The sequence below is a fragment of the Bombus affinis genome, chromosome 2 (assembly GCF_024516045.1).
Source record: "Bombus affinis isolate iyBomAffi1 chromosome 2, iyBomAffi1.2, whole genome shotgun sequence".
Classification (NCBI taxonomy): Eukaryota; Metazoa; Arthropoda; class Insecta; order Hymenoptera; family Apidae; genus Bombus; species Bombus affinis.
Genome location: NC_066345.1, coordinates 11,912,961 through 11,940,666, shown reverse-complemented (window position 1 = coordinate 11,940,666; position 27,706 = coordinate 11,912,961). Strand labels below are relative to the sequence as shown.

Here is a 27,706-nt window from a genome sequence, read left to right as displayed (position 1 = left end):
TCTTTTTAAATGTACATAGTGTGCTGTTTTTTTAAATATTTACATTTGTTACATGCATACACGCAAGTTCAATAATAACTTATAGAATTAATTTTAATTTATAAGAAACTTAACAATTTTATAATTTATTAGTATGTTTTCTAAAAAAGCACTGAGAATTAAGGCATATGTATATTGAAGGCAAAAAAGGGAGTATAATAAAATATGAAACAAAATAGCAATTTCTTAAAAATATATATCACTTTCTTTATTTTTCTTTGCAATATAATCCTCGGAATAGTATTTTGTTGCGAGAGTTGTATGCCTTGCAAATATCTTTTTACATATTTATAGTAACGCAGTATCCACGTCGTGAACAGTATATTTCATGTTCCTCGTATCAGAATTTTATCTTTCCCTGATATTCACATGTAATTGATAACCAATTGTCGTTTTCGAAACTAATTACATTTTATAATACATTGCAAAAATGTTTTAGATTATTTAATAATATGTACAAGAAAATAAGATGACAAAAATCGATTAAACAATGTCCAAATTGTAAAATACAAACTTTGGCATATCGTTGCATGAATATTATACTGTCAAAAATATTTTAATATATGTATAGCACATCGTTTTTGTACAAGATGTATCTTTAAAAAATTAGATCAATTTTGCAGAAACTACCGAGGATTTAAACAATACCTTTTTTACGAAAGAAATATTTTGTTACATCTTTTTTGCAAAGCTATATTCCTGCCGTTCAATATAAAGTCTAAATGATAGCGGAACAACATCGGCAGCATTTCAAAAGTGAAAGAGGATAATCGTTGAGAAGTGCGTGTTTTAAATTTCCGCGTATCGTTCCAGTCTCCTTTTTTTTCTTTTTTCTCCTTTTTTAAATCTTTTTGGCTAAAATTAGAGAGGGCATAAACTAGGTTTTTTCATATCTGATGTTAGAATGTATAGTTTCTCCTAGTATGTCTGATACATTTTTTATATTGAGTTTACTTTGAGCGCTACTATAAAAATGACTGTGCACGCTTTCAAATTCTTCCATAAAATCACACACTTAACACTCCGCACGTATCGTGAAATTGTGAAAAATAGAAAATAACTTGAGCAAAAACGAGGCATAGCATACAGCACACGTTATGAGATGGCATAACGTGTTTTACATTATGTAGAACACTTATACTAACGAGACAAAATGACTTAAAATCACTAACGTCTCGTTGACTAGCCGAATATAAATACACTATTGACAGATGTCAAGTGAATTCTGAGCAAACCCAACAAGCAATCAGTAGAAAAGGTGAAAAATAACGTTTACATTCGAGCACTGATACTGCTAAGTAATTATCCTTTAGAATATATAAAGTTTTACAATCGTGGTCGACTTTCCACATAGCCGTTAATTATTTTCATATTCTTATCAAAATCAATTTGTTCTTGGTTCATATATCTATTGATCGAAATAATTTAAACGGCAAATAAAATCTTTGCAATGTTTATACGAGACAATAATGTTAATGTAAATAATTGACAACGTAAAAACTATTGTTAGGCTTTACTCGTGTCTAATACCACATATAGACAAAAATGTACTGAAATTATGTAAGTGCGTTGCCGGTATAATAGTAGTGACTAAATTTCGTGTAGAAAATTTAGAAAGAATGTCCTGAATAAAATTCGGTCCTGGCGAACTGCCGACTTTGTAGAAGATGCGTAGATTGCATGTCGGATTTACAGTTTGGGATCCTTTTGTAAGTTTACACAATACATATTCGAGTGCTTCTGTTAGTTCGTTTACAGTTAACTCTGTAGAAGATAAATTCGTCTCCGCGGCTAAATTACCAGTTGAATTGGACGAACCTAATTAGGATAGAATACTTTTTATTTGTTTACGAAATGTTGTAAAAATATTCAAACAAAAATATGTACCAGTGGACATATAACACACAATTGCTGAAACGTTATTTTCGTAATTCCATCTACGCCTTATTGCCACTTTGAAATTGCCTACGCATTTACCAGTCTCTTCATCTGTAAAAAGATGAGTTTTAAAAATATTGCTTAATAAAGATTAGTCCTTTATATACTTACATTCAAATCTATTATTATCTCTATGAGCCCAAACGCACCATTCAACCTGAGCACCACGTGGAAGATTCGGTACAACGATGTAATCCACAATAGCATTATTTGTTCGCTTCTCCCATTCCTTTCGTGCATCTGGTATATAACTAGAATGAGTCAAAAAACAAATACCTTGCACAATATCCCTGAGTTGTGTATTCGAGTCCATAGCTTTAACAATACGATCTATATGCCTCAACGTTAAACGACATTGCCGTTTAATATTTAAGTCCAGAATAGTCATACTACCAGGCACCAGTGGTATTTGGCCAGCAACTGAGATAATATCACCCACCTATCAAATAAACAATTAAAATTTCTGTTGTGAAAAATGACATAGTTATTTTTTTTATATATATACTGATTAAAATAGATTCAGAATTATTAGTAAGTGTCATTTAAATGTTTTTTATATTACTTATTAAATGTTCAATTTCTTATTTTCATTCTAAAAAATTTTATTTTGTTTACCTCACTGTTATGTTTCTTTTGTAAACCAGATGTGTGTGCGTGCGCGTATGAATGCGCACATACACACATTTTGTCTACATATACACACAGAGACGCGCACGCAAATTGGTTTGTAACGGTAGTACACTCACACGAACAGCTTGAGAATAAGGACCAATGTTTGCAGGTGCCCAGTGACTTATGCTCTGAACATGCATTGTATGTCGTTTGTGAATTTTCTTATCACCACAGTCTTGAGTTTCTTTATAGGCTATAGCATCAAGTACAACATGTATATTTAACGGACATTCCACACATACACGAACTGGTGGATTTGTTTTGTTCAAACATGAGATATAAACCTCGTTTATAGATATGTAATTCGACATATCTTTTATATATAACGTTACGGCAACGATGTCCGATATTTGAAGGTTTTCCTTTTTGACTAGACCTAGACAGTCGATACGTGTGTTTTATCAATCTACATCAAATCCAAAATACGATATTACACGAAAAAAAAATTAACTAAAAGATGATTTAAAAAACTTAAAGTTTACCTACTGCTTAATTTTTCCAATGCTTCTCGCATCGCAGATTTAGCATCCGGATGTTTACCAGCGATACCGCCAAACCAGAACCAGCCGGTTTGATTTCTGTTTACTACTGGCACATCAGGATAGTCTTCTTCCTCATATAAAATTTCCATAGGACTCGGTGGGTTAAATTGACCTATTATTGTTGTAAATTGAATCAATTTATTATGTGATAAACAAGATAATCTGATCGATTAAAATTTACCAGAATTCGAAGTTCTTAGATTATTGTCTGTACAATCATGTTCATCGTTTTCATCTTCCGATAAATTACAGCCGTCGTGTAATTCTGGTCCAACTATTTCTGTAATGTAATCAGATGGGGTTTTAATAGGAACATTTTTTAATCTTTCTTGTAACGTTAATCCTTCTAGACCATCCTGAAAAAGTTTTTCTTGGTTATTTATGGGTTTATTCAGAGATTCATAAAAATATAAAATATTTCAACTTACATTTTTTTCTTGTACATGAATTTTTTTAAAGTTTATATATCCGACGGGTGCTATGTTATCATTTGAGTGAACTACACTTTCATATTCATCTCTAGAATAAAATAAAAAGTACATATATGTACTCCTTTTACATTCATGTTGATAATAAATTTGAGAACTTACATTACAATACTTCTACTAAATAAGGGGCAATCTAATATAAAGGTTTCATATTCTCCTCCCTCTCCACATATGTTAACACCATATTTTTCTTTCTATAAGTAAACATATAGCTATTAACATAACATATATATATCTACTCGTTTACAATTTCAATAAGTTTTCTTTGCATATACTTTTTTTATATGAGCTATTTATATTTGGAATACTTCCAATATAAAATGAAATCAAAGGAATATCTTTTGTATTAAATTAATCATTAAGACATTTTACTTACTATTTTGGCAAGATGGGATTGCATTTCAGAAAGTGATTTACCCAAATGCCTTGGTTCAAGGCCTAAAGCTGCCACCTTAATTATAACTGCATTTACAGAACTTTCTATCATTTCTTTTAACAATTCATCTTGGTCTCTTCTCCATAGATATGATAGAGAAACAAGTCCTAAACGACTACATCTGAAAATAAACTTTCAATATATTGGATATTTTTGACTTTATCAAATTAAAAAATAAAATTTTTATTTTCTGTTTCATAAACTTTTACATAAGAATTAGACATTTAAAAATCTGCATTAAATAATTACACATTTTCCACACGAATTCGTTGATAATCACTCAGAATAGCTCCTGATGAAACAGCTTCTATATTCTCTTTTTCCTAAGGAGTCAACGAAGTTAAAATAATTAAACTAACAAAATTATCCTATAATGTATTTTTTATATCTTACCTTCACTTTACTTAACAACCTAAAGAGATCTTCAACTTCATCATTTTCTGTTGGATAATAATACTTTTCTTGCATTTTTGATCTACCAAAGGTTGGTTCACGATACATTGGTAAACCTATAGCTTCTGCAATGTATTCAACACCTTGATATCCAACAGTTTGAAACATAAATGAATCTAGTTCATCTATAAATCAATTGTTTCATTAGTTATAATATATTTAAATAGATTGAAAGATTTTATCTTATTTATTTACCTTTTCCAACAGGATATAAATTAGCTAGGGCCACAATATCATGGCCTGCAGCTATACATTGCATCATATTAAAGCATGAGTCTTTACCACCACTGACTAGTGCAACAACCCTCATTTTGTTTAATTTACACTAGAATCTCTCAAAAAAGCTTACCAAGAGCTTAGAGTAAAGTTAAATCTCAATATATTGTTTCAGACAAACATCTGTAATAAAGCAATAAAAAAAATCCAATGATAATGATAATCTTATCATATTGACATGTCAAATGTAGAAATAATTTTTTATTACAGTAGACAAATAAGATTACAAATGGTTTTTTAGATACTATGTATATCTATATGTATGTATAAATCCATAAACAGATACAGAAAAAAATAGCTTAATAACCCAAATATTTATAAAAAATCATTCCTTTATTTGCAACATTTATATGAGGACAAACTATTTAAATATAGATTAACAAATACTTACTACTGAGGGTAAGAAAATATCTAAACTACAAACAACATAATGATAGGAGCTTGTAACATATTTTAGATTACATATGTATATATACTACTTGCAAATATATATTAAGCCAAAATTAAATTTACAATGTACGTACACAGATGTTTATCTTGAATGGTCTAATATATAAATAATACAATAAGCATTATTACTTTTCAATAAATATTTAAGAATATATTCAGGAAAGTTCTTTTTTTCTTTTCTTAATTCTAACATGTTTTCAATAGAGAAAAAGGTATGTACTATCTTAATGAATAAAATACCGTAGGGGAGAAGTACAAAAAGGATATCAGATATTCAATTTAACTTATTAATATGTGTAACAATTGGCTGGTGAACAAAAATTAATCACTGTACTATTCTAAACAGTAAACGTCACATAATCCGAAAAAATGTAGACAAAACCTAGATTCTTTTAAGAAGGGTTATAGAATTTGATGTGAAATAAAATATCTAACATTAATGAGATGTTAAGGAAAAAATCAGCTATTATTAAGGAAAAAAAGAATACCTACGGAGAGATTTTTTGGTTATTGCCGATCTCGGCTAAACGAGAAATATTACGGAATGACGCCCAGCAATGAATTGCACGGGGAACGCAAACAATAATTTCGAACTTATGTATGCTAAAATAAACTCTAAATTCTCAACAAATGTAATATTTACATTAAATTGGCGATGAAAGTTCCTTACACGGCAAAGTCTATCAGAGACTGCGATTGCTTGATAGTGGCGCCTCTTAGTGATAAAACTTTCAACATAAACCGTAGAATTGAGGTTATGACTTATTTTAATTCTATGATTATTTATATCAATTATTAAACAATTTACTTTCTGTATTCGTCCTTAATATACGTTACATTTACTATTATCACAAGTTAATATTTACAATTTGGCGGATTTGTTACAAAAATTGATATAGTCTACGAAAAATTCTCAGACATAATTCGTGCCACTATACCTCGTGACATCATCAATGTATAAAGTATATCGATGTCTCGTTATTTCAATCTGCTTCTATGCTATAATTTACTGATTGTGATATAACTTAAACCAAATTGTAATTTAATCGTAATTCTTTCCTTTTTGTATGTATCTACTTATAATTTTTTATACATCCATTTACATCATAAAATAAGAATACGATTTGTTGCAAAGATGAAATATATAGCATCAAATATCAAATGTATACTGTAATAAAATTGGGTTGAAATAGTTTTCAAATTCATGCTTTCTCAAATTACATAACTTCAAGTCATTTGTTTATTACCATCAGTATCATTTGTTTAGGGTTTTAGCTGGCGTATTCCAAATATAGTTATAGGATAAATTATTGAAATTAATATGTATGTCTTTATTCATTCGATAAAATAATGATACTGATATATTTTGTACAATATAACAATATTTAACAATTATAATTGTTCATTTTGTGAAAATAAATAGATTTTTCTAAATTGATTCAAAACGTTATGTATTTTAACATATAAGTAATGTAATTGTGTTAAGAATCGAATGTTTTATTATTTTTGCATATATAAATAAAATTGTTTTGCTTAAGTAATGTATAAGTTCAATTGTAAATACTTGTATCATAATTATAAAAAAATTATTGTAAATATTCGTTTTTTTTTTTAAATACGATTCATTTCGAAATACATCGAAAATATACGTTGCCATCTTTACTTAGTAAATCGTTAACCAATCGGATCACTTTCAATAAGCAGCCATTTTACTTTCGCTACGGTCGCACGAAACGTGAGTCGAACTCTATCAAACACGGTGTAGTTTCAAGCTATCGCCTGCATCGCAGGTTTTGCTGATTTTCCGTACAAAAATCTCTTTGCTAGGATAATAATTTGATACAAAGTAAATCGAAGAAAAGTTGAAGGATGGTTCTAGCGGAGAGGAACTCAGAAAATGTTAGAAATGGGCGCAGATCGAGGGGCCCCAGCCCTAATGGACAGACGGAATCCTCGAGCGAAGAAGACGGAGGTACTAATTTCATATTGCACTTCAATTAGTATTATAATTAGTGTGATCTTCTTAATCCTTATTTCAATCGATATATCATAAATATGCAATAACTCTAAGAATATATTCTCCTTTGGAAGTTTGCATACTTTTATATTGATCGAACGCGAAAATCCGTAAGGATCTTCAAACAGCGCGCCCCACTTTTCCTCTTTTTAAGCTTCTCCCATTTTCAGCCAATTCCTATGAATATCTCTATGAAACAATTTTAATTCTCTTTTTCAGTATTATTGAACTTTTATTTCTATATATCGTAATAATATATTATTTTTTTTAATCGAACTAAATGAAGTATAATTGAGTCTTTATATATGTAATTGTATATTAAAATAATTTGTAGATATTACTGTATGTGTATTAATAAAATATGAATAGAAAAGACATTTTTGGAACTTCATGTCTTAATAAACCATACAATAAGTTCATTTATATTTTTCCATTAATTTGAAATTTTTACATTTTTAAAAAATTATAATTTCTCTAAGTTCCAGCAGAGAAAATCCGTGTTGGGAGGGATTATCAAGTTATTGTTCCAGAATTTGTTCCAATCAGTGGTATGTTATTTAAACAGAATTATTAATTTCAGGTTCTTTTTGCATATACATTGTAATTTAAAAAAAATTTCTTTCAAGTTCATATTTTTACTTTCATAATTATAGATTTTATATTTTAGAACGACGATTAGATCAATGTCCTGATAGAGCATTGTTGGTATGGTCTCCTACTACTGATATACCTGATCAAAAATGTAAATATCAACTATTTTATTTATTTGATTTTTTATAATACATATATCATACAAATTTCTTTTTTCTTTATAGTGGATGAATATATCATATTAGCAAAGGAAAAGTATGGCTATAATGGAGAACAAGCATTAGGAATGTTATTTTGGCACAAACATAATTTAGAGCGTGCTGTATTAGATTTAGCTAATTTTACACCATTTCCTGATGAATGGACAGTAGAGGACAAAGTTCTTTTTGAACAAGCATTTCAGTTTCATGGGAAAAGCTTCCATCGAATTCGTCAAATGGTAGAATCTTTCCTGAATTAAAAATTAAAAAATACAAGAATTATATAAAAAGTTATTAATTTTTTTGTCTTACATTTACAGTTACCAGATAAATCTATTGCCAGCCTTGTTAAATATTATTATAGCTGGAAAAAGACACGGACTAGAACATCACTAATGGATAGACAAGCAAGGAAACTAACGAGTGGTGGGAAAGAAGGAGAAAATGGTAGTGAAAATGGGAGTGAATTAGGTTCGAATACAGACAGTGAATCAGAAGAAAAAGTAAGACATATTTTTCAGATATTTAACAAATGCATGCACTTGATGTCCATGAAAAAGAATAAATTTTCTCTCTCTCTTTCTATCTAGAATAATATTTCATATTATAAACTATCATAAAATATCAGTTTTTAAATATTTTAGTAATTACAAATATAAAATTGTTTTATTAATTAGAATAACAAATTTATTTTCTTTGCTTGTTAACTTTTTTTACAAATAAAGTTAGAGCTTTTTATTACCATTTTAATTTTGCTATTTTTTTTATCAAGTTATGTTAAGTAAATTAACGTTTGTGCTATTGCGTGTGGTAATGTTCTCCTCTTGCTGCATTTTAATGCCATGGCACTGGCTCGAAATCGTACATATCTAATATGCAGTAATATGCGTCTAAAAAATGTATCCACACGGTAACGTATTCCATGCGGTGAATAATACGAAAATGATAAAAACACTGATCTACAATTGGTAAAAATTATCAGAACTATGGAATTAAGAGACGAATATGGAATGAACTAATATAATATAAAAAATGCAACTTAGATACATTAATGTTAAACTTCTATTTTTCGTATCTTAATAATTTTCTGAACTATTAAAAAAATCTATATAGCATCAGTAATACAAGACTAAAGCTAGTTAAATTATCGTTGCATCGTGTATGAACGTAAATGTGGAACGTTCTAGAAATGGACGATCCACCGCGGAATACGTCGTGGAAAGAACCAAGCTGTGCCAGGAAGCCAAGGCACTGACGCCAAAGCCCCATCCGACTCGGAAAACGCCCCTCAGGTTCAGGTACTCAGCCTAAACCTTACCCTGTTGCATAGCATAGTATGCTTATTATATTTTGCTATTATTTTTACCGTCCCGTATTTATTATTTCTCTGCCCTACATCTTTTTTTTTTCTTTATCAAAAAGAACAAAATTTTGCGAAAGTAATCTATATAGTAGAATTGATAGGCTGAAACCTTACTGAGGAAAAAATGTTGAAGCCCAAAAATTATCTAATACAAGGGAGATCTAAATATCTCATGAACTTATTAATTCGAAAGAAATTATTGGCTTTTTATTACTTAAAAGTTTGACTAAAATAATAAAACTATAAAATGTTCGGAGCTTCTAATTTTTTATGGCGGGCCGAATTAACGTTTCTAGATAGAATTTTAAATACTCTCATGTATATATTTCATTCTTTTCGTAATAAAAAATTTCTAAAGATTAGTTTAGTTACATGTTAGATAAATATTAACGGATGGAAAGGGTGGGGGGATTGTCAGAATATATTTTAAAAGGGTATTATGTGTTGTAGGGCTCGTGTAGCAACTGTGGCGTTGCTTGTCATAGTGTTCGTGCGACGCCGAAAGGACATGCGTGTCACAGCTGCTATCTGCACTGGAGGTCAGTGAGCGCAAGTTAAATAAAATTTCAATAATTGAGAAACTATTAGAACTTTTCTTAAAATTAGAATGTTCATGCACATATTTCATCATGAATTAAAGAATTATAGGAAATTAATTTTATATATTTAATGAGTAAAGTAATAATACATGTATCACAAAACTTTTTAAAATATACTTTCATAAGAATGCATGAGCATTCTTATTTATGTTAGTTAATTTTAAAGGAAGTTTCAAAAACAAAGTAATTGTAGATCAGATATATCACTGATAAGAAAATATTAGAAGTATACATTACAAATTTATTTAAATGATTTAGGCGAACTGGTGTAGCAAGACCATTAAGTTCCATGCCAGGTCGAACAAATAAAAGAAAACCACCTCGCGGTCTCGTTGTTAATCACGATGATTTAGCAGCATTGGCTGGTCAACCCAATCAAGCAAACAACAGCTTACAAGCGATTGACACCGAAATTGTTAGCCTAAAACGCCAAGTACGTTTCACAATAAAATAATATGGAACGTGTGGATACATTTTTATATAGAAAATCTATATAATTTATTGCTCGATTAAGAAAATTTGAGTTAGCTGAATAAAATTTTCAATTTTAATACACAGATACAATCAAACAAACAGCAAGTAAGCGCATTGAAACGTAAAACAACTGATGGTATTGATGATTTACGACCACCGGAAGTATCCAGCCGTATAAATGCTCGTTGGACAAATGACGAATTGCTCTTGGCCGTACAAGGTGTCCGAAAATATGGGAAAGATTTTTCTGCGATTGCTGATGTAATCGGAACCAAAACGGAAGCTCATTTGCGGTCATTCTTTGTAAATTATCGACGAAGGTATAATTTAGATGCTGTCTTGAAAGAATATGAAGCTGAAAACGGTCCGATATTAATTGACGATGAAAAAGAAGAAAAGGTAAAATATTTACAACTTATTCTGCTTACGTTATTAATAGATATTATTGGATATCAATGTTTCAGATGGATGTGGATCAGCCTAATGAAACAGCTGAGTCATCTCAAAAGACGAAATCATCCGTAGGTCTTGGACAAACTGCTAAATAACAAATGACTATACTTTTGAATACCGGCAAACGTGAAAAGAATAATCATAGGCACTTTGATCATCGATAATATTCTGTAAGAGGTATTTGTTCATAATACAGTTTGCAAGTTTTATTTTTAATTTTACTACGTTACGCAATACTAATGCAATACTGCATTAGAAACATCAAGTACAAGCAACAGTTTTCATTGAACTTATGCGTGAATCAATAATTCATAGAAAGGAATAGGAATAAATTAATAGGAACAAAAATATGTGAATTTATTTAGCTAAACTTAATTTTGCATATATCTAATATGGATTTTATTAAGCAATATGGAAGAAACGTAATTCTATTAAAGACATCTAATGTCTAATTCTAAGCATAGATAAATTAGATTAAAGATGAATACATCCAAGTGCAAATAATAAGTATGTCTGCAACATCCATTGTACATAATCATGGATGCATAATAAGTTTCTTTCGAATAAATCAACTGTATTGTGTAGCATATAATATTTGTAGATATACATAAGGGATATCGAAGTCCCATTTTAAATGAAAGTAATTTAAAAAACAAAATTATTCATTTTAAATGAAGAAAAATTCAAAGATTAATAAATGAATGAAAGATTGATACAACTGTAAAAATATTGAAAAAATGCTATAGTTTACAATGTTCAGAAAGTCAGGTATGATTCAATAACTTCGATTTTGTATGCAGATAATCAACGGTCTTCAACGATTTTTTATTTATGTTCAAATATTAACTAGATGTTATTCTAACGATTTGTCGCTACAATGAAGCTGTGTTTGTATTAATTTCAAGTTTTGCATGCACTTTATGTCGACTTATGTCATGTATATTTAATTTTTTATAAAGTGTTTATAAGAAATTTACATGATCTATGTTACGAAACTTAGAGTAAAAAGAATATATAGATAAGAAAAAAATATAGAGAGCAGTCACTTATTTATATTCCATTTATGTAAAATGTTCTTAAACAGTTTTCATGATTATTTCGTAATTACATAAATCGAAAAAGAATTCTTGTCTTGTGCCTATACATTTTTGGGCGTATGAAAATGAAGGAAAGAACAGTAAAATTTTAAAAAATTCAACTTTAAAAATTGAGAAGATATTTCTCTTCTTTCCCACTGCTTCCTGTTTATATAATATGTATTCAAAGTATAACATTGAAATTTAGCGAGAATTAGACAATCTTCCATTCTTTATTAGAGTAAACAAAAATTTGGAGAACAAGAGAAATTCTTCCAACTTTTAAATTTTTCATATAATTGATTATGAATACTTGAAACTGTAACAATTTCATACTGTTCAAATCATTCGCACGTATATTATGATTCACATCATTTGTGAAGGTACTAGCAAAAATTTAATGCAATCATTGCCAAGTTATTTTACTTAAAAATGAAATCAATGATCGCGTTGAATGATATATTATTAAAAGAATAATGCTCAAGGAAATAATACAATTTCATTCACATTTTAACAAAAAAAAATTTAATATTTTATTAAAATACATCACAATAGAAATTTTTTTATTAGTTTTATAGAATAACAAACTTGAGAGAATGAAAATCGAATATATCAAATTGAAAAGAATATATTTTTATGGCTTGCTGCTGCATACTCAATCCATGTGTATAAAAAACAAAAAGAAAAAAATAATGGTTCCTGATATTTCTATTGTATTATGCAAAATTATGTGTATACTAAAATCGCCCATACTTCAAAATGATGGTGCTTCTATATTTAAAAGCACAAGATTTTGTACTCCTATAAAAAGGGAGCATTTTACTTGTATAATAAAAAATTATATTGAATAATTTTAATTCGACAAAATCTTTATACAAAAAAGATGTTTTTTATAAATTTCCCGAAATGCTTGTGTAATGTTAAATATTCGAACAAATAAGTGTATGTATATTAATCAGTATACACAATCCTATCTTAGAAGAAATTATGTCGTCAATTTTCTAGGTTTTAATAATAATTGTAAAAGATATAAATTTAGTTTGGTAGAAATAATTATTATTAGACATCATTCTCAAGATAAACTTACTTCCAATGATTTTTTACTGTTTTGCGAAAGAACATTTAAACATCATATACCTGTAACTTTGCTTATAGTTTCATGTGTACATCCACATTTATTATTAATAGCAATAGCAATAAGACCGTTAGTTTAATGTTTGTCTAGGGTAGAGTCTACTACTTAATGTTAACCGTTTGAGTCTCAGGGGTCTTTGAAAAAATAGGGTCGAAAAATCCCGAACAGTGATTTAGCGCTTGTCTTAATCAATTGCGAAGAGAAATAAGCGGCGCAATAGCGCTCGTCATATTTGTTATTTTTATGAAATATTATATAATTATTATTAAATAATATTATATAATATTATATTTTTATGAAATTATATATGCATACTATTAGTTTATAAGTATTTCAAGTTTTGTTTAATAAAAATTATTGAGAAGATAACGATGAAATACAAAATACCGTCAGTCGTCCGTAACGTTCAAATGTACTAGAACTTTTCGACACAAAATCTAAACAGCACGATCACGCTGCTTGGGACTCAAACGGTTAGTAAAAAAAAAAAAAACACTCGCAAGCGTGTGTGCACGATTTCTTTAACAAAAGATGGTATTCTTGAAAATGATTATGAGATTAGGTACACCGTAGAAATTATTATATAACATGGATGTAAATAGAAATGATCACCAAAGAAATTTACTGTAATCGTTAGCGACATATCACGAAAGCGGATGAAATAGCCGACAAAGAAGACTATCTCGTCAAACAAATAGCTCGCAAAACTCAAATGAAAAAGTATATAATACGATTAGAAGTAAATAGAAAATTATTTGAAATCTTCTGTCCTTTTTTAAATACAATACTCCATTCAAGCATAATGTAATGATTGTAAAACATTAAAACTTTTAATGTATAGTACCTACATAGAAAAGCATTTGAATTTATTTGTATAATAAGCAAGGAAAAGTTAACTTTCAAAAATATTCAATGAAAAATAATCTGTTATGTTCTGATCGTTTTTATATTTTTAGTACGTGCAATTCTTTCACACACGAAAGCATGGCGCAGTGTTCAAATATATTATTAAATATAAGCTTTCATAGTTTAAGATTGAAGAAGGAAGTCACATTCAAATATTTTGCTATGTGGATGTTCTCTTTTCGTGCTAAAGGAACTTCTTTCTTCAATACTTCTTTAATTACGAATGCATTTAAACAAAAGATGATGGGCTGTCAGATTCAAACGAATGAACTTGCTTGATGTCCAGATATACTTTTGAAATTGAATTTTTGTAATTTTATATATACGATATATATTGCCAATTATTAGAATGTTTGCGTAAGATTGTTCTGATAATTCATGAAGCACATTGACGTTATACAATACTTTTAACTTGCACGGACAACAAAATTTTAGTTTAACGATTAGAAATATTATGTATTTTGAACAATATTACGATAAATTTATTATATTTGATAACGTTGTGTAAGGGTGTTAATTGTAGATACGATAAAGTATGAACAACGGGACATATTAAAGGATGAAAATTACACAGTATGTAATATACATATATTCTATGATCGTTCAAAATTTTCTAATATTTTAAGGCAATTAATGTAGCATAATGTAAATATAAAGTTACAAGCTTCGTGAATGTATACACATTCATATGTCCGTAAAATGTACAGATGTATTTATTCAGAACTACATATTAAATATTTCTTGTGTACTTTGATAGGCTAAAAAGCATTTATTTCGAGACACCTTAATAAAAAAATTATAAGTATCTAGTTATAAAGAGTACTCCGTTACTGCTTATCGTTTATTCATTAAAATTGTACATTACATATTATTATTAGCTATAATTCTGTATTACAATTTTTTGTTTCATTAATAAATAATTTACATACTTAGTATTTAAAATAGTTTCTAAATTCATATCATCGAAATAACATTCTCGTTGCAGTTGATATTTGAATTCATGCGTTTCATTATCGCATTCTATCGTACTATCTTTTGTAGAGTAATTATCATGGCTGTGCTCCTTTCGTTTCATGTAATAGAAACAAAGATTTAGAAACTTCGACTCTTCTCTATAAAAAGGATTATCATCATGGTAGAAAGGATTTTCAATAGCCGTGTTACTATCAAAATACTTAATACTGTGTGTGAACAATTTTACGAAAAATAGATTCATATCGTTATCCGTAGGAAAATTTAATTTTTCGAGCATTACTTCGGATAATAGTCTTTGATATATAAGTTCATCATGCCCTAAAGCATTATATTCAGTATTAATTGTCTGTAGAACATGCGCCCTTAAATTTTCCGCAATAATTTCGCGTATCTCTGTAATTTCATCTTTCAGTAGAATTAAACAGCAATGTAAAATACTTAATTTAGTTTTGCTTGTTAATTCTGCAAATCGATGAACTAAGAATTGCATAAGTTCAACTGCGATTCGTCTCATGTGTTCTTCTTCATGAACACTTAATTTGAGTGTATAGGATAGTACCTCGTCTATCATTGCCTCGTTTCGAGAAAAAATTATCAATATGCATTTTAAACTCCATAAATTATAATATCTTACAGTTTCTAATTTTTCAATAAACGAAATTTCTACTATTTTCGTAATATCTAATTCATTTATATCTAATAGCGGCCAATGTTTCAAAGTTTTCAAAATGTAATTTATCATTGCATTTAAAAGTAGTTCATTACATCCATATTCATTCAGCAATACACGTTTGAGTAAAATTTCCAAAATTGGGATGTTATATGACACATAATTTAAAAAAGAAATACTTTGATCGATACAAGGGGAGTACAAAATTTTATGCAAAATATCAATATTAACGTTATTAGTACGGTTTATATAGTCAGCATATAACTTTGTAGAAAGGTCTACAAATTGGAAAAATCCTGGTTTTATTTTCTCAGAAGAGAGTAAAAATCTGTTTCCGTTAAAAATAAATATGTCTTCTTCAGATATCTCATCGGAAATAAATTCTTTTAGTTGTAAAAATAGCGTTTCAATCATGTAACATATTTGTGAGCTACATTCTCCTTTCGACATATTACTCCAAATTCGTAATATTTTTCGAAATCGCAGCCATTCTGGAGATTTTTCTAATCCACGATCAGCGTATCGCTTAACATTCGAACACACATTTATACTTTCAATTTCAACGGATAATTTTTCTTTGAGAAATTTCATAGTTAAAAAATAACCATGGATTAAATTAACACTCTGACATGAAGAAATATCGCACTTTAATTTCTGAAGCTCGAGTTGAATTTGTAAAAAGTCTGTTAATGCTGCATAAGCTTTTGCAGCTAAGAATCTAACATAGAAAATAGGATTTCCAATCAGCATACAAAGTAAGTATTTTACTTTTGATACATAGTTTTGCGAGGAATAATCAATTAAGTTGCAAGCACTACATGAAAATTTCGAAAGGAGTATAAGAATATGAACGATATTCGAATGTAAATATAAATCAGTAGAGAACCTTGTAAAGGTAAATGAAAACCTATGTAATTCTTTCATGGCATAGTCAGCAAGTAGTGGGTAATGTGTAACAAAATGATTAATGGAATAACCATTTCCAAAATCTAAGGTATCCCCATAACTTTGGCCTATTAATCTTGGAACTATTGAACCAAATAATTGTAGACTTGCATTTCTGATAGTCCATATTTCTGATTCCAAATATTTAAAACAAGTTAGTGAAATTCTTTCCATGTATGGAGTTAACTGTGCGTTTATTTCTTTATCAGCTACTAAAGCCCGTAGAAAATATAAACGTCTTGCCCATGGAGAATCGTGTTGAAATTCTATGCTCTTTAAATTCTCATCAGAAACATCGTCCAACAGGTCTAATAATTTTTGTATTGCAAAATGCAAAAGAGGTCTATCTGGTCGATTATCGCTAACGACAATTCTATGAAACATAATTGATAATCCAGCACCTCTTCTGGTAATGTTTAAAGAATCCATAGAATTATTTTCTAATATACGCAATATATGTGTTTTTGGCAAATTAAAATACTTAGCTTCTTTGCACAAACATCTGAAATGACATAGTCGCTAGATATTTAATTTTCCTATTATCCTATCAATATGAATTATACCTCGTTAATTGTCCAATTGCCGCACCCGCTGCTTCCACTACACCTTTGTGTCTACATCTGAGTAATACAGTAATGATAACATTTGCGGAACGTTTAACTGTATCGTCGGAATACATTAATGTACCTATTTCACAAGCTATTTCACAGGAGACCTACATAGAAAATATGCTTTATTATCTTACTTTTGTTTACAAAGAGATTAAAATTTAAGAGATTAAAATAAAGATTATTAAAATTAAACAATAAAGGTTAAAACTTTTACCTTTAAAGACATCCAAATGCAAGAGATGAGTACCTGATGTGCAGGAGTTAAACTTAAATCATCGAAATTGATGTTGTCTATCTTACTGTTTTTAATAGCTTCATTAATCGCTAATCCCATTTCTGCGAACGACGATGAATATTCTACAAATTCAGTTACAATTTCATCTAAGGCAAGATATATTTTAGACTTCAATGAAATTGAATAAAATATACCTGTATTTTTGGATTTTGAAGAAAATATATATAGAAAAAAATCTGTAGCATCTTCCAATAGATACAATATTTTTTCAATAAATTCTGAAGATATATTAGAACTTTCTTGACCATTTTGAAAAGCAATATTTAATAAAGCAGTCATCACGCCATAAAATGGTTTATTTTGAACAATTGCCCTTAGTACATCTTCTTTCATTTGTATTAACTGATTCGTAGCTTCATTAAACAAGAAATCCGAATATTTAAACTGATCATTATAATCCTTATGATCTTGTAAAATATTCAAAGGCAACCATTTTACTAAAATTGACATAAGAGCCGCACCACTTTCAATTTCATAGAATTTAGAAGAATTACAATTTTTCAATGCCGTGTGAAATAATATCTAAATTAATAATGTCCTTTTTTTTTATAATGAAAAACCAACTGTTCAGAAAAAGGTGAATAATTTCTTACCTGCTTTTCTACATGAGACAAAATATCTTTATTGAAATAATTAAGAATAATAGAAGCAGCTAATTGCTTGACATCAAGTGCAGAATCTAATACAAGTCTTAATAAGATAAATAAACTCCTTCTATTTGTGAATTTCCAGTTTCCAGTTATTATTAAATGTTTTTCCAGCAATGAAATGCACAAAACATTTTCGACATTGGACTTATTTGTGACAAAGCCATTGGTAAATGAAAGTATGGCTCTATATAAATTTAAGCCTAGAATTTTTCTTTGATAACAAGAACCAATTTCAAAACAATCCAAAAAGAATTCATGTAACCAATGTGTAATGTAATACACATCTTGTATACTGTTTGAATTATTATCACACATTTTTAGAACGTTAGTATAAAATATTTTAAAATATTTGACAATCCCATCTCTCATGTACACTGTTGTACTATTTGCATTGTGGCATAAAAAATGTTGTACTGTAAAAAACTGATCTCTATTTTCATTGTATAATCTAGTTATTTGATAACAATTTATGGCAAATCCATTCAATCTTATGATTTCTTTATTATGATTTATATAACATTCTATCTTTGCTTGTTGTGGAAGATCAATGTGCATTTCACAAGCCAATTTTTGGAGATGTGAACGTAAAAAATGTTCTCTTATATCTGTGATTAAATTCCATAAATAAGGTAAAAGATTTCTGTACTTTTTAATAACTGGTTCAAGCCAATGTTTGTAGAGTAACTGAAGAGCATTATGATTTTCACTGAAATTAAATATCCATATTTTGACATTCGAATTTTCCATTATTTGTAAAAGTTTGGTAGTTTAACTCACTTCTCTGACGATTCCCAATGATGAAAGAGGTAGTTCATTATATGTCCAAAGGCTTCTTTCCATTCATTTTCGCTTAATTTTTTTACAATAGCAAGATAAACTTTTGTACCAGCAGAACGCAAATAATATTTTGTTAAGCTAGTACATAAAGAAAATAAAAAGTCATAAGATGTAATAATTTTGATTTTGTCCAAAACTTCGCAAATTTCCGCAAGTATATCATATTTTAATTCATTCTGCCAAGAAATTGTATTGACACAATGCTTAAACAGATACTCCAAATATCCATTATATTTGTTTTCCATGATTTTCAGGTACATGTTAAAAATAAGTGCTGAATTTTGCTTACTTATGTCATTGATAGCATTACACCAATTTGAAAAGATAATTGCTTCAAGTCTCTGCTCTACTTCCGAATATGTACTCCAAAAAGCTGTGTTTATGGTTCGTTGCAACCACATGTATAATATTTTGTATGCAAAATAAGAATGTTTAGTATATCTTATACAATGCTCGAATATAACATCGAAAATGAGAAAACAAATATCATTAGAATATATTTTACTGCAATTTACTTGTAAATACCCATAAGCGCAAATCAGTTTAAATAATCCGGATTCAACAGTATTATACTTTTTATTGAAGATGTATACTTCATTATGTTTAGAGCTCAAAAGATTTGTAAAAGTTTCTTTTAAAAATACTAAATTAGATTGCATTGACAATAAAGCAAAAAATGTATGGGAAGCCAACAAGGTTCTCTCTCTTTTTATTTCTGTATTCGAAGCAAAAGCTCCTATAATGTGTATATAAACTGGTTGCCATTGTTTTAAATGCTCATCATTCCAGGATTCTTTGCATGATGAAGCAAAGCTTATCAGTTTCTAAAAAGACAACAACAAAATACTTTATGTTTATGTAAAGTAATCTAATAGACATTAATCGTTTTTAAATGAAATTTTACATTAATAGAATCATAAAATACTAACTCTGAAAATAGCAGTATCTTCTGCACATGTTTGTAACTCTTTGATTACATAATTCAATTCCATATTTTTTGTACACATTTTGTTATTGTAATTTAGTAACAGAAGATTCAATTTAATAATTATGTATATTATATATATTTTTGTACCCTACTCATACGTGTTTGTATTTGTTGTTTGAAAATTAAAAACTGCTTTTGAAGTTTGTGCAGTTGCATCAGATTTGTCTGTTTTGTCTCCATCAAGGCTGCATGTCCTGCAATTAATATGTAATAATGACATTCTTTAAAATTTTGTTTTTTAAGCATAAAAAAATTAATAGAAAACAAAATTAATGCCTGCAAAACCATAAAAAAAACGTTTAAAAATTCAAAAAGTAATGAATTATTGGTTTAAATGTAAATAAGCATATCATTCAGCAGCCATAATATTAGCCTCTATGTGTAAAATAATTGAGAAAGAAAATATGATCTGCTTTTAATATAATGGATTAAGGATCATCATACAATATAAGAAGACAATATTGTTACTTGCATTTGTTTTATTATAAGTAATAAAAATAAGAAAACTTAATTTAGAAACAATTTAATAGCTATTAGTTCAAATGTAATAAATTATAAATTACAATTGCTAAATTAGTTTTATGTTTTATGTTGCATTTTGTTCTTCAGGAACATACCCCCCTTGTTCTAGCTGCTCTTTGAATTTCAAATACTCTCGTTTACGATCAAAGTGTTTTACCTAGTAAAAAGTGATAAACATGAAGATTTAATAAAAGAGATACAGGCATTACATATAGGAAAATTATTTCCTTTACTGTTACTTATTGTACTTCATAAGTGAAAAACATAATATTACAATTCTTCAATTATTATAATAAAGTACAAAATTTACCCATAGTGCAGGACAAAACTTTTCATATTGATCTCTAAATTTTTTACACTCTGTTTCTGTTTTACCATCATCAAGACATTTCCAATATTCATCTCTATGATTCCAACATTTTGCACGATCTTCTTTACTTGGAAAAGACATCCTAAAATAATCCAATTTGTATATCCCATTATATATTACACATTTATGCTTTCTTTTTTTAAATTAATATGCATTCCTTTCCTTTAGCTTTACAAACTTATTAAATAAATTTTTATGTATTTTTTAGTAAAAAGGAAATTACAATGTTACAACATAAAGAATTAGTTTGCACTTACCTATATTATATATTATAGAACTGAAACTTTTTCGGAATTGAATAAATTTTCACTTACAAATTCAAAATGTGTTACAAATACTTATTTTTACAGAAATTAAAAATAAGAACCTTAAAATAAAACAAAATGATTACATAATCTTATAGCACTATAGTGTAATTTATACTCCAAAAATCATAAGGAAAAATTGAACTTTTTTATTTTTTAATTTAAAAACGACTTTCAGAGATATAGCTTAGTGATTCAATTTTTTAATTTATTGTATTGAACGTGATCTGTGTTATAGGTTACTCAGGACAATAAATTTCATTTTATGAAATAATTTATAAAGTTTTTAATATTATAAAGGCATATATACATAAATAAAACAAGTAAATTAAAATTTGTATTATTTATGTATTTTACCTTCATATAAATGGAGATTACTTTATTTTTATGCTAATAATGGAAAATAAAAACTAACCTGTTTATTAGTTTCCTTAAGATAAACCATGGAGTACTACAACACAAGATTATATAAAATTTTGTTGTATCGAATTTACATTCGCTTTTTACAGCTATATATAATCCTTATTTTTTAATTTATTGTAAAACAGTATAAATATTCAACACAAATAAAGAGTCTTTGCAAGCATAATTTATTATTCTTAATGTGTACAGTCAAAAAATAGTACTTTATCGTTTAAATTAGGATAAAAAATGAATTTTAATCCAATTATTTTACAAATAAAAAAGCACATGGGTATCCATATTTAATATTTCCACATGTACTTACTTACTAAATGGAAATGAAATCAGTGTTGCCAATACCAATATATTAATTTGTGATTTTTAGGAATGAGATTTATTTCTACCTAAATCCGTATAAAAGTGGTAATACACTATCAATAAAAAATTAGAAATCTATTAACGACATTGATACCGGAATGAATTAAATTGCCACATTTATACTGTTAACATATAGCTCTGTCATTCTTATTTTATTGTGTACACACATACAAATACATGTGTATTAATATTCAATAAGTAACAATTACAAATTTCAAGTTCACAATGCAACATTCAACTTAATATGTGAAGGATGAAGCATTCAACATTATTAATTCAAATATATTATATATCTCTTATAGTAGTAAAAACATACCAAATTTCTTTATACAATGCGAAAAACAATTTTCTGTTTAAAATACTTCAATAATTAATAGTGTTAAATGCATCATCCTATATACTTAAAAAGTAAAAGGTAATATTTTCTATGTAAGATAAATTATAACTAAAACTATAACAAAGCATGTGAACAACATTCCACCAACTAGGATAAATCCATCCTGTCTTGCTCTCTGTTCTATTAGTCTCATTGTGGTTTGTGAAAGTCCTAATGTATTCCCAATATCTATTAATTTCCTATGAGCCCCTTTTAAAGTTATTCTTTGTGATCTCAAACTATCCAAAATACTACTACCACTTTGAAGAAGATCATCCATACCACTAACTGCATTTCTTAAACTATGATTGTGTTGTACATTATGATCTATCATAATATCAACATGATCATTTGTGGTAAATGTCCTAGACAGCAATGCTTCCCTTTCAGCTTCTTCTCTTTGCTTTCTAATCATTTTGTTGCGCCATGAATTTAAAGCAGCTGTGAGATGACGGCTATCATATTTCAGTTGATCCACGCGCATTTTAGCATTCTGTCTTTGAGATATAGGGCCTTTACGGCATAATACATCTAATTTCTCGCAATTACTAAAATGTAAGAGCATGAAATTGTATATTATTATTTCATAATATTTTTATAAAATATATATATACATGCAAGTAAAATAAATGTATCTATGAATTTTGTATAGATTTTTGACTTTTTTGCATAATTGCCTACATAAAAATATAAAAGTTTTTTTAAATAACTACCTGTTGATGAGGTTTATTTTTGATTCTATGTTGTTTTCTATTTCTTTTACATCCAGGTTAGGCGTTTTTTTCTCAAGTTGTGAGAAAAGATGTTGTGTTTCTTGGACCAGTTTGTTTGTTTGATGATATAGAGTTTCCATACTTAATAATAAATGGTTCCATTCGTATTTCGACAATTCGTGTCGGACCGTGTGCGAAAGTTATGACGTGTACATACAAATACTACTGTTACTGTCAGATCATCAAATGGGATATCTGTAACAGTGGTTATCAAAATCTATCAGAGGATAACTTCCAATATCTTTTAGATAGAATAATGATAATAGATCAAACTTCAAAAAGCAAATAAATGAAGAGGGCCACATATGAGATAGGCCAAAGAAAAAACTCAAAGTGTTAAGATACATTACACATATAAATAAAGGAGCGGAAAACCATGCTAATACTATACAAATCATTGATAAAATCGGTAATAGAATACGGAATTAATATATACTTTCCAACAAGAAACCATTAAGCAAAAAAACAGAAAAAATATAACATGCAGAATAGCCATGCGCTATAATATAACAACGCCAATCAACGTGATGAATGCGGAAGTAGTTATCATGAACATAGAAAATAGGATCGAATTAGTAACAAGAAAGTACAGCATTAAGAAAAAAGCAGACTCCATAGAATAGAGATATAAAGATAGAGTGCGTGAGTGAGCTGAAAAAAAATATATGAATAGAAAGAGAATGCTGCATAGAAGCCCCTTATGTCCTTGTCTAAAAAGGCATACACATTAGTACTTCGTACGTTGTACAGTAAATATGGAAGTGTAAAACCGGCTAACGAGTGGCGTCAATGAGCGTGCCTGATTAGACAAGCACAGACAAGCCCTCTATGCAGCATTCTCTTTCTATTCCCATATCACATCTACCTATACGGTAACATATGACTCGCGCACTTTATCTTTATTCTATGGCAGATTCATACAGCGCGACACTAGGGAGAATAAAAGCATAGTAAATATCACCATTATAGACGCCCACACAAGAAATGATTATACAATAAAAACCTTTAAAAAATAAACCCGCTCAGGATGATTTTTTTATTTATTAAGTTATGAAATAACTAAAATTTTCTTTTTTTTAATCAAAAATAAAACAATTCTTGTCTGCTTGAATGAAACGGAAACTACTGACATCTTTAGGTTTAAATCGTATATAAGACATTTTTGTAAGTCAATGAAATTTATGTTGGTAAATATAATTAAAAGATTAATTAATCTATTGGATGTGTAATTTTTATTGCATAATAGAGTTTACACAACCTTTTTTAATTTACAGTGGGTTATTTATGACCATGATATATATTGGCTGAGAATAATAACCAAATTGTGTTTGTCGCATGTAATACCTTCTAAAAGGAAATCTATCGTTCTTACAAATGGATATCGGTGAATTATTATCGTACAAAGTAAGTTTGTAAAACAGTATTATTTATGATACGAAAATTTGTATTATCTAAAATTTTGATGTTAACCTAAGTACACGCAGTACATACAAGTTATTTTTATTTGCTATTCTGTGTTCATTTTGTATAGCCACCAAATACACCGAAACGACCAGTAGCAGGAGAAGAAGATGATGAAGATGAGTGGGAAAATGCTAAGAAACCTAAAAGAGTAATTAAAACTCCATATCATGCACGTCAAAGGCAACAGAGAGAAATCGAAGTGACTCCAGTTAGAAGCATTGAACCCCCTACACCTATCAGAGCTGCTTTACCTTCACCAGCAAATGATGTTGTTGAACCACAGCTGACAGAGAAAGAAAAGCAAGATATTTTAAAATATGTAGAAACTGAGGCTCCAGAAATAGAGGCATTAGATGAAGCAACACTAAAGAGAATGGTTCTTCTATTTGAAAAAAGGGCTCTTAGGAACCAAGAAATGAGAGTAAAATTCCCTGATCAACCAGAAAAGTATATTATTTTCTAGTATTATGCATGAAAGATCAAACTTAAAACATGATTGAAATTATATTTTAAAATTTAATAGATTTATGGAATCAGAAGTAGAACTGCATGAAACTCTCCAAGAACTTCATGTCGTTGCAACAAATCCAGATCTATATCCTTTAATGGTGGAATTAGGTGCTGTACCTTCACTGCTTGAATTATTATCTCATGAGAATACGGATATAGCAGTTGGTGTAGTGGACCTTTTGCAAGAATTAACAGATGTAGATATTTTACATGAAAGCCAAGAAGGTGCTGATACATTGATTGATGCTTTATTAGAACAACAAGTTTGTGCTCTTCTTGTACAAAATTTAGAGCGACTGGATGAATCAGTAAAGGAAGAAAGTGATGGAGTTTATAATACTCTAGGTAATTATTATTGTAAGTTGATGAGTACTGTACTTTGGAATTAAAGTAAATATTACAGTACATTTTTTTCAGCTATTTTTGAGAATCTTTTAGAGTTTAGGCCAGAACTGTGTGGAGATGCAGGGAAACAAGGATTAATGCAATGGCTCCTAAGGAGAATCAAAGCAAAAACACCATTTGATGCTAATAAGCTTTATGCTAGTGAACTTTTATCTATTCTTTTGCAAAACACACCAGAGAATAGGTTACTTCTTGGTGAACTTGATGGAATTGATGTGTTATTACAACAATTAGCGGTAATATTATTTACATTTTCCCTTTTTCTATATATTTTTTGTATTCTTTTTTTTATATTTTAACTTTAAAATAATAAAATAATATTTTGTTTTTAAAATAATTTCTATTAATTTTAGTATTACAAAAGACACGATCCTCAAACAGCTGAGGAGCAAGAAATGATGGAAAATTTATTCAATGTTTTATGTTCAAGTTTAATGGCAACTGTAAACAGAGATAGGTTTTTAAGGGGAGAAGGATTGCAACTTATGAATTTAATGTTGCGAGAAAAAAAAATGTCTAGGAATGGTTCTCTTAAAGTAAGTAGCAGGTTAAAATTTATATTTAATTTGTTTCTTAATATCGATAAACAACAATGTTATATTTCAGGTATTAGATCACGCCATGAATGGCCCAGATGGAAAAGATAATTGTAGTAAATTTGTTGATATTCTCGGATTGAGAACAATATTTCCATTATTTATGAAAACACCAACAAAAAATCGGAAGAGAATGCTTACAGCGGAAGAACACGAAGGTAACTAAACCATGAGAGATTTTTCTTAATTACGTTTGTCTACGATATTTTCACGAATAGTTATTGTTGTAGAACATGTAGTATCAATTATAGCAAGTATGCTGAGGAATTGTAAAGGCCAACAACGTCAAAGATTGTTGAGTAAATTTACGGAAAATGATTACGAGAAAGTGGATCGATTGATGGAGCTCCATTTCAAATATCTTGAAAAAGTGGAGGAAGTTGAAAAAAATACAAAGGTTAGTAAAAAGATATGAATTTTGAAGATATTTTATTTGATAATATATTCAATGATATAGGAAGATGAAGATGAAGAAGAATCGTACCTGAGAAGATTAGATGGTGGATTGTTTATTTTACAATTAGTAGATTATGTATTATTAGAGGCGTGTACCGGTTGTCCACCGGCAGTTAAACAACGAGTAACACGAATTTTAGCTCAAAGAAGAGCTTCTTTAAAAACTATAAGGCATATCATGCGAGGTATGTTTTTTATTATAATATTTTAGTATTATTTTATTTGCTTTTAATTTAATTATTTTGTTTAGAATACGCGGGAAATCTTGGCGATGCTGGAGATTCGGAATGGAGAGAAGCAGAGCAACAACATATATTGCAATTAATCGATAAATTTTGATGTATACTTTTTAATGAAAGAGTTAAAAACTTTAAGCTTTTTGCCTTTTTGTAAATTTTTTCCAGAAGTAGTAATCCTATGGATATCTATCACATGTGTAAAATATATCATTAGAAATATTCATTTTTATATGCAAAAATTAAAAGAAGCGTTTGTAAAAAATTAAACGAGTGTCATATATTTTATCACAGTCTTATTTTGTGTACAAGTAAGTTGTGAAGCAAGCACTATATCAAATTATACGACGATTAATCGATAAATTTATTGTTTTAATTCATATTAAGCAACATGATTGATAATACTACGTTGTACGATAGCGCGTAAAGCTTTGTACTCAAAATTTATAATTGATTCTAGTTCTCCGAAGAATTTTTTCACCCATTGATGAAATATTTCGTAACGATATCATAGATGCACGTTAATAAAATGGGTGAAAATAAAGCAGTGATCACAAGTCGTTATTGTTTGTATCATGTCAGTTTTGAGCAAGATAATCCCAAATTTAATCGATGTTGTCCATCCATACGAATCGGAAGATACCGTTTATAACTTTCAAAATTACTACGGCGAAATTCTATTATCGGGCTGTTTGTGGAGGAGCTGCTATCGTAGAAAAAAATTTGGTTTTTACGAAAAATTCATTGTTGACAGTGGCTGTGTGAAATACTTTCATCGATTCAACGATCGTGACGATGTATTTCATTACCAGAAATACTTTTCCTATTTCGAGT

General features: G+C 28.7%; 5 protein-coding genes across 13 annotated transcripts; 2 read left to right on the top strand and 3 right to left on the bottom strand.

The window, feature by feature from the left end:
* Nucleotides 1-221: 221 nt before the first annotated feature.
* On the bottom strand, nt 222-6,094 carry LOC126927646 (uncharacterized). 3 transcript variants are annotated; one of them, XM_050743691.1, is made up of 13 exons: nt 5,938-6,094; nt 4,764-4,967; nt 4,509-4,693; nt 4,365-4,438; nt 4,056-4,236; nt 3,782-3,873; nt 3,620-3,710; nt 3,373-3,547; nt 3,136-3,303; nt 2,724-3,025; nt 2,089-2,416; nt 1,927-2,028; nt 222-1,857 (listed from the first exon to the last, which is right to left on the bottom strand). In XM_050743691.1, exons 2-13 carry the CDS (start codon nt 4,876-4,878, stop codon nt 1,553-1,555), a joined length of 2,118 nt encoding a protein of 705 aa, XP_050599648.1. In that variant the 5' UTR covers nt 4,879-4,967; nt 5,938-6,094; the 3' UTR covers nt 222-1,552. The 3 variants fall into 3 exon arrangements, with proteins under 3 accessions (XP_050599648.1, XP_050599656.1, XP_050599642.1); XM_050743699.1 differs by having other exon boundaries at nt 222-1,830; nt 5,787-6,059; XM_050743685.1 differs by having other exon boundaries at nt 5,787-6,049.
* Nucleotides 6,095-7,004: 910 nt separating this feature from the next.
* Nucleotides 7,005-14,917, top strand: LOC126927726 (REST corepressor 1). Of its 3 annotated transcripts, none has more exons than XM_050743784.1 (10): nt 7,005-7,266; nt 7,791-7,859; nt 7,979-8,053; nt 8,127-8,341; nt 8,423-8,605; nt 9,290-9,436; nt 9,916-10,004; nt 10,323-10,497; nt 10,623-10,937; nt 11,003-14,862. In XM_050743784.1, exons 1-10 carry the CDS (start codon nt 7,164-7,166, stop codon nt 11,084-11,086), a joined length of 1,455 nt encoding a protein of 484 aa, XP_050599741.1. In that variant the 5' UTR covers nt 7,005-7,163; the 3' UTR covers nt 11,087-14,862. The 3 variants fall into 3 exon arrangements, with proteins under 3 accessions (XP_050599741.1, XP_050599746.1, XP_050599748.1); XM_050743789.1 differs by having other exon boundaries at nt 7,006-7,266; nt 9,290-9,400; nt 11,003-14,917; XM_050743791.1 differs by lacking the exon at nt 9,290-9,436 and having other exon boundaries at nt 7,007-7,266; nt 11,003-14,917.
* Nucleotides 14,918-14,935: 18 nt separating this feature from the next.
* Nucleotides 14,936-22,032, bottom strand: LOC126927670 (uncharacterized). 2 transcript variants are annotated; one of them, XM_050743723.1, is made up of 8 exons: nt 21,692-22,032; nt 20,021-20,273; nt 19,032-19,915; nt 18,198-18,960; nt 17,739-18,126; nt 17,524-17,666; nt 17,262-17,413; nt 14,936-17,200 (listed from the first exon to the last, which is right to left on the bottom strand). In XM_050743723.1, the coding sequence occupies exons 2-8, from the start codon at nt 20,096-20,098 to the stop codon at nt 14,983-14,985; spliced, it is 4,626 nt and encodes a 1,541-aa protein (XP_050599680.1). In that variant the 5' UTR covers nt 20,099-20,273; nt 21,692-22,032; the 3' UTR covers nt 14,936-14,982. The 2 variants fall into 2 exon arrangements, with proteins under 2 accessions (XP_050599680.1, XP_050599675.1); XM_050743718.1 differs by having other exon boundaries at nt 17,524-18,126.
* Nucleotides 22,033-22,172: 140 nt separating this feature from the next.
* Nucleotides 22,173-24,338, bottom strand: LOC126927768 (Golgi SNAP receptor complex member 2). 4 transcript variants are annotated; one of them, XM_050743806.1, is made up of 3 exons: nt 24,209-24,338; nt 23,146-23,400; nt 22,173-22,980 (listed from the first exon to the last, which is right to left on the bottom strand). In XM_050743806.1, exons 2-3 carry the CDS (start codon nt 23,283-23,285, stop codon nt 22,482-22,484), a joined length of 639 nt encoding a protein of 212 aa, XP_050599763.1. In that variant the 5' UTR covers nt 23,286-23,400; nt 24,209-24,338; the 3' UTR covers nt 22,173-22,481. The 4 variants fall into 4 exon arrangements, with proteins under 4 accessions (XP_050599763.1, XP_050599765.1, XP_050599764.1 ...); XM_050743808.1 differs by lacking the exon at nt 24,209-24,338 and adding an exon at nt 24,071-24,164; XM_050743807.1 differs by lacking the exon at nt 24,209-24,338 and adding an exon at nt 23,947-24,090.
* LOC126927718 (beta-catenin-like protein 1) lies at nt 24,280-27,142 on the top strand. Its single transcript, XM_050743783.1, has 10 exons — nt 24,280-24,392; nt 24,480-24,609; nt 24,737-25,116; nt 25,193-25,524; nt 25,597-25,820; nt 25,938-26,120; nt 26,191-26,338; nt 26,411-26,577; nt 26,638-26,821; nt 26,887-27,142. The coding sequence occupies exons 2-10, from the start codon at nt 24,580-24,582 to the stop codon at nt 26,973-26,975; spliced, it is 1,737 nt and encodes a 578-aa protein (XP_050599740.1). The 5' UTR covers nt 24,280-24,392; nt 24,480-24,579; the 3' UTR covers nt 26,976-27,142.
* The last annotated feature ends 564 nt before the right edge of the window (nt 27,143-27,706 follow it).

What these genes read in the sequence shown, in the direction of transcription:
- LOC126927768 (XM_050743806.1), bottom strand. Translation starts at nt 23,285, where the DNA reads ATGGAAACTCTATATCATCAAACAAACAAACTGGTCCAAGAAACACAA. An exon ending in AAAATAAACCTCATCAACAG is followed by an intron (nt 22,981 to 23,145) that starts GTAGTTATTTAA and finishes CTTACATTTTAG; the next exon opens with TAATTGCGAGAAATTAGATG.
- LOC126927718 (XM_050743783.1), top strand. Translation starts at nt 24,580, where the DNA reads ATGGATATCGGTGAATTATTATCGTACAAA. An exon ending in TGGAGTTTATAATACTCTAG is followed by an intron (nt 25,525 to 25,596) that starts GTAATTATTATT and finishes CATTTTTTTCAG; the next exon opens with CTATTTTTGAGAATCTTTTA. An exon ending in TGTTATTACAACAATTAGCG is followed by an intron (nt 25,821 to 25,937) that starts GTAATATTATTT and finishes TATTAATTTTAG; the next exon opens with TATTACAAAAGACACGATCC.
- LOC126927646 (XM_050743691.1), bottom strand. Translation starts at nt 4,878, where the DNA reads ATGAGGGTTGTTGCACTAGTCAGTGGTGGTAAAGACTCATGCTTTAAT. An exon ending in TTTATATCCTGTTGGAAAAG is followed by an intron (nt 4,694 to 4,763) that starts GTAAATAAATAA and finishes ATTGATTTATAG; the next exon opens with ATGAACTAGATTCATTTATG. An exon ending in CTTATTCTCAAGCTGTTCGT is followed by an intron (nt 2,417 to 2,723) that starts GTGAGTGTACTA and finishes TTTATTTGATAG; the next exon opens with GTGGGTGATATTATCTCAGT.
- LOC126927670 (XM_050743718.1), bottom strand. Translation starts at nt 20,098, where the DNA reads ATGTGTACAAAAAATATGGAATTGAATTATGTAATCAAAGAGTTACAA. An exon ending in GCATTTGGATGTCTTTAAAG is followed by an intron (nt 17,414 to 17,523) that starts GTAAAAGTTTTA and finishes TTTTCTATGTAG; the next exon opens with GTCTCCTGTGAAATAGCTTG. An exon ending in GCAATTGGACAATTAACGAG is followed by an intron (nt 17,201 to 17,261) that starts GTATAATTCATA and finishes ATGTCATTTCAG; the next exon opens with ATGTTTGTGCAAAGAAGCTA.
- LOC126927726 (XM_050743784.1), top strand. Translation starts at nt 7,164, where the DNA reads ATGGTTCTAGCGGAGAGGAACTCAGAAAATGTTAGAAATGGGCGCAGA. An exon ending in AGAATTTGTTCCAATCAGTG is followed by an intron (nt 7,860 to 7,978) that starts GTATGTTATTTA and finishes TTTATATTTTAG; the next exon opens with AACGACGATTAGATCAATGT. An exon ending in TTGTTAGCCTAAAACGCCAA is followed by an intron (nt 10,498 to 10,622) that starts GTACGTTTCACA and finishes TTTAATACACAG; the next exon opens with ATACAATCAAACAAACAGCA.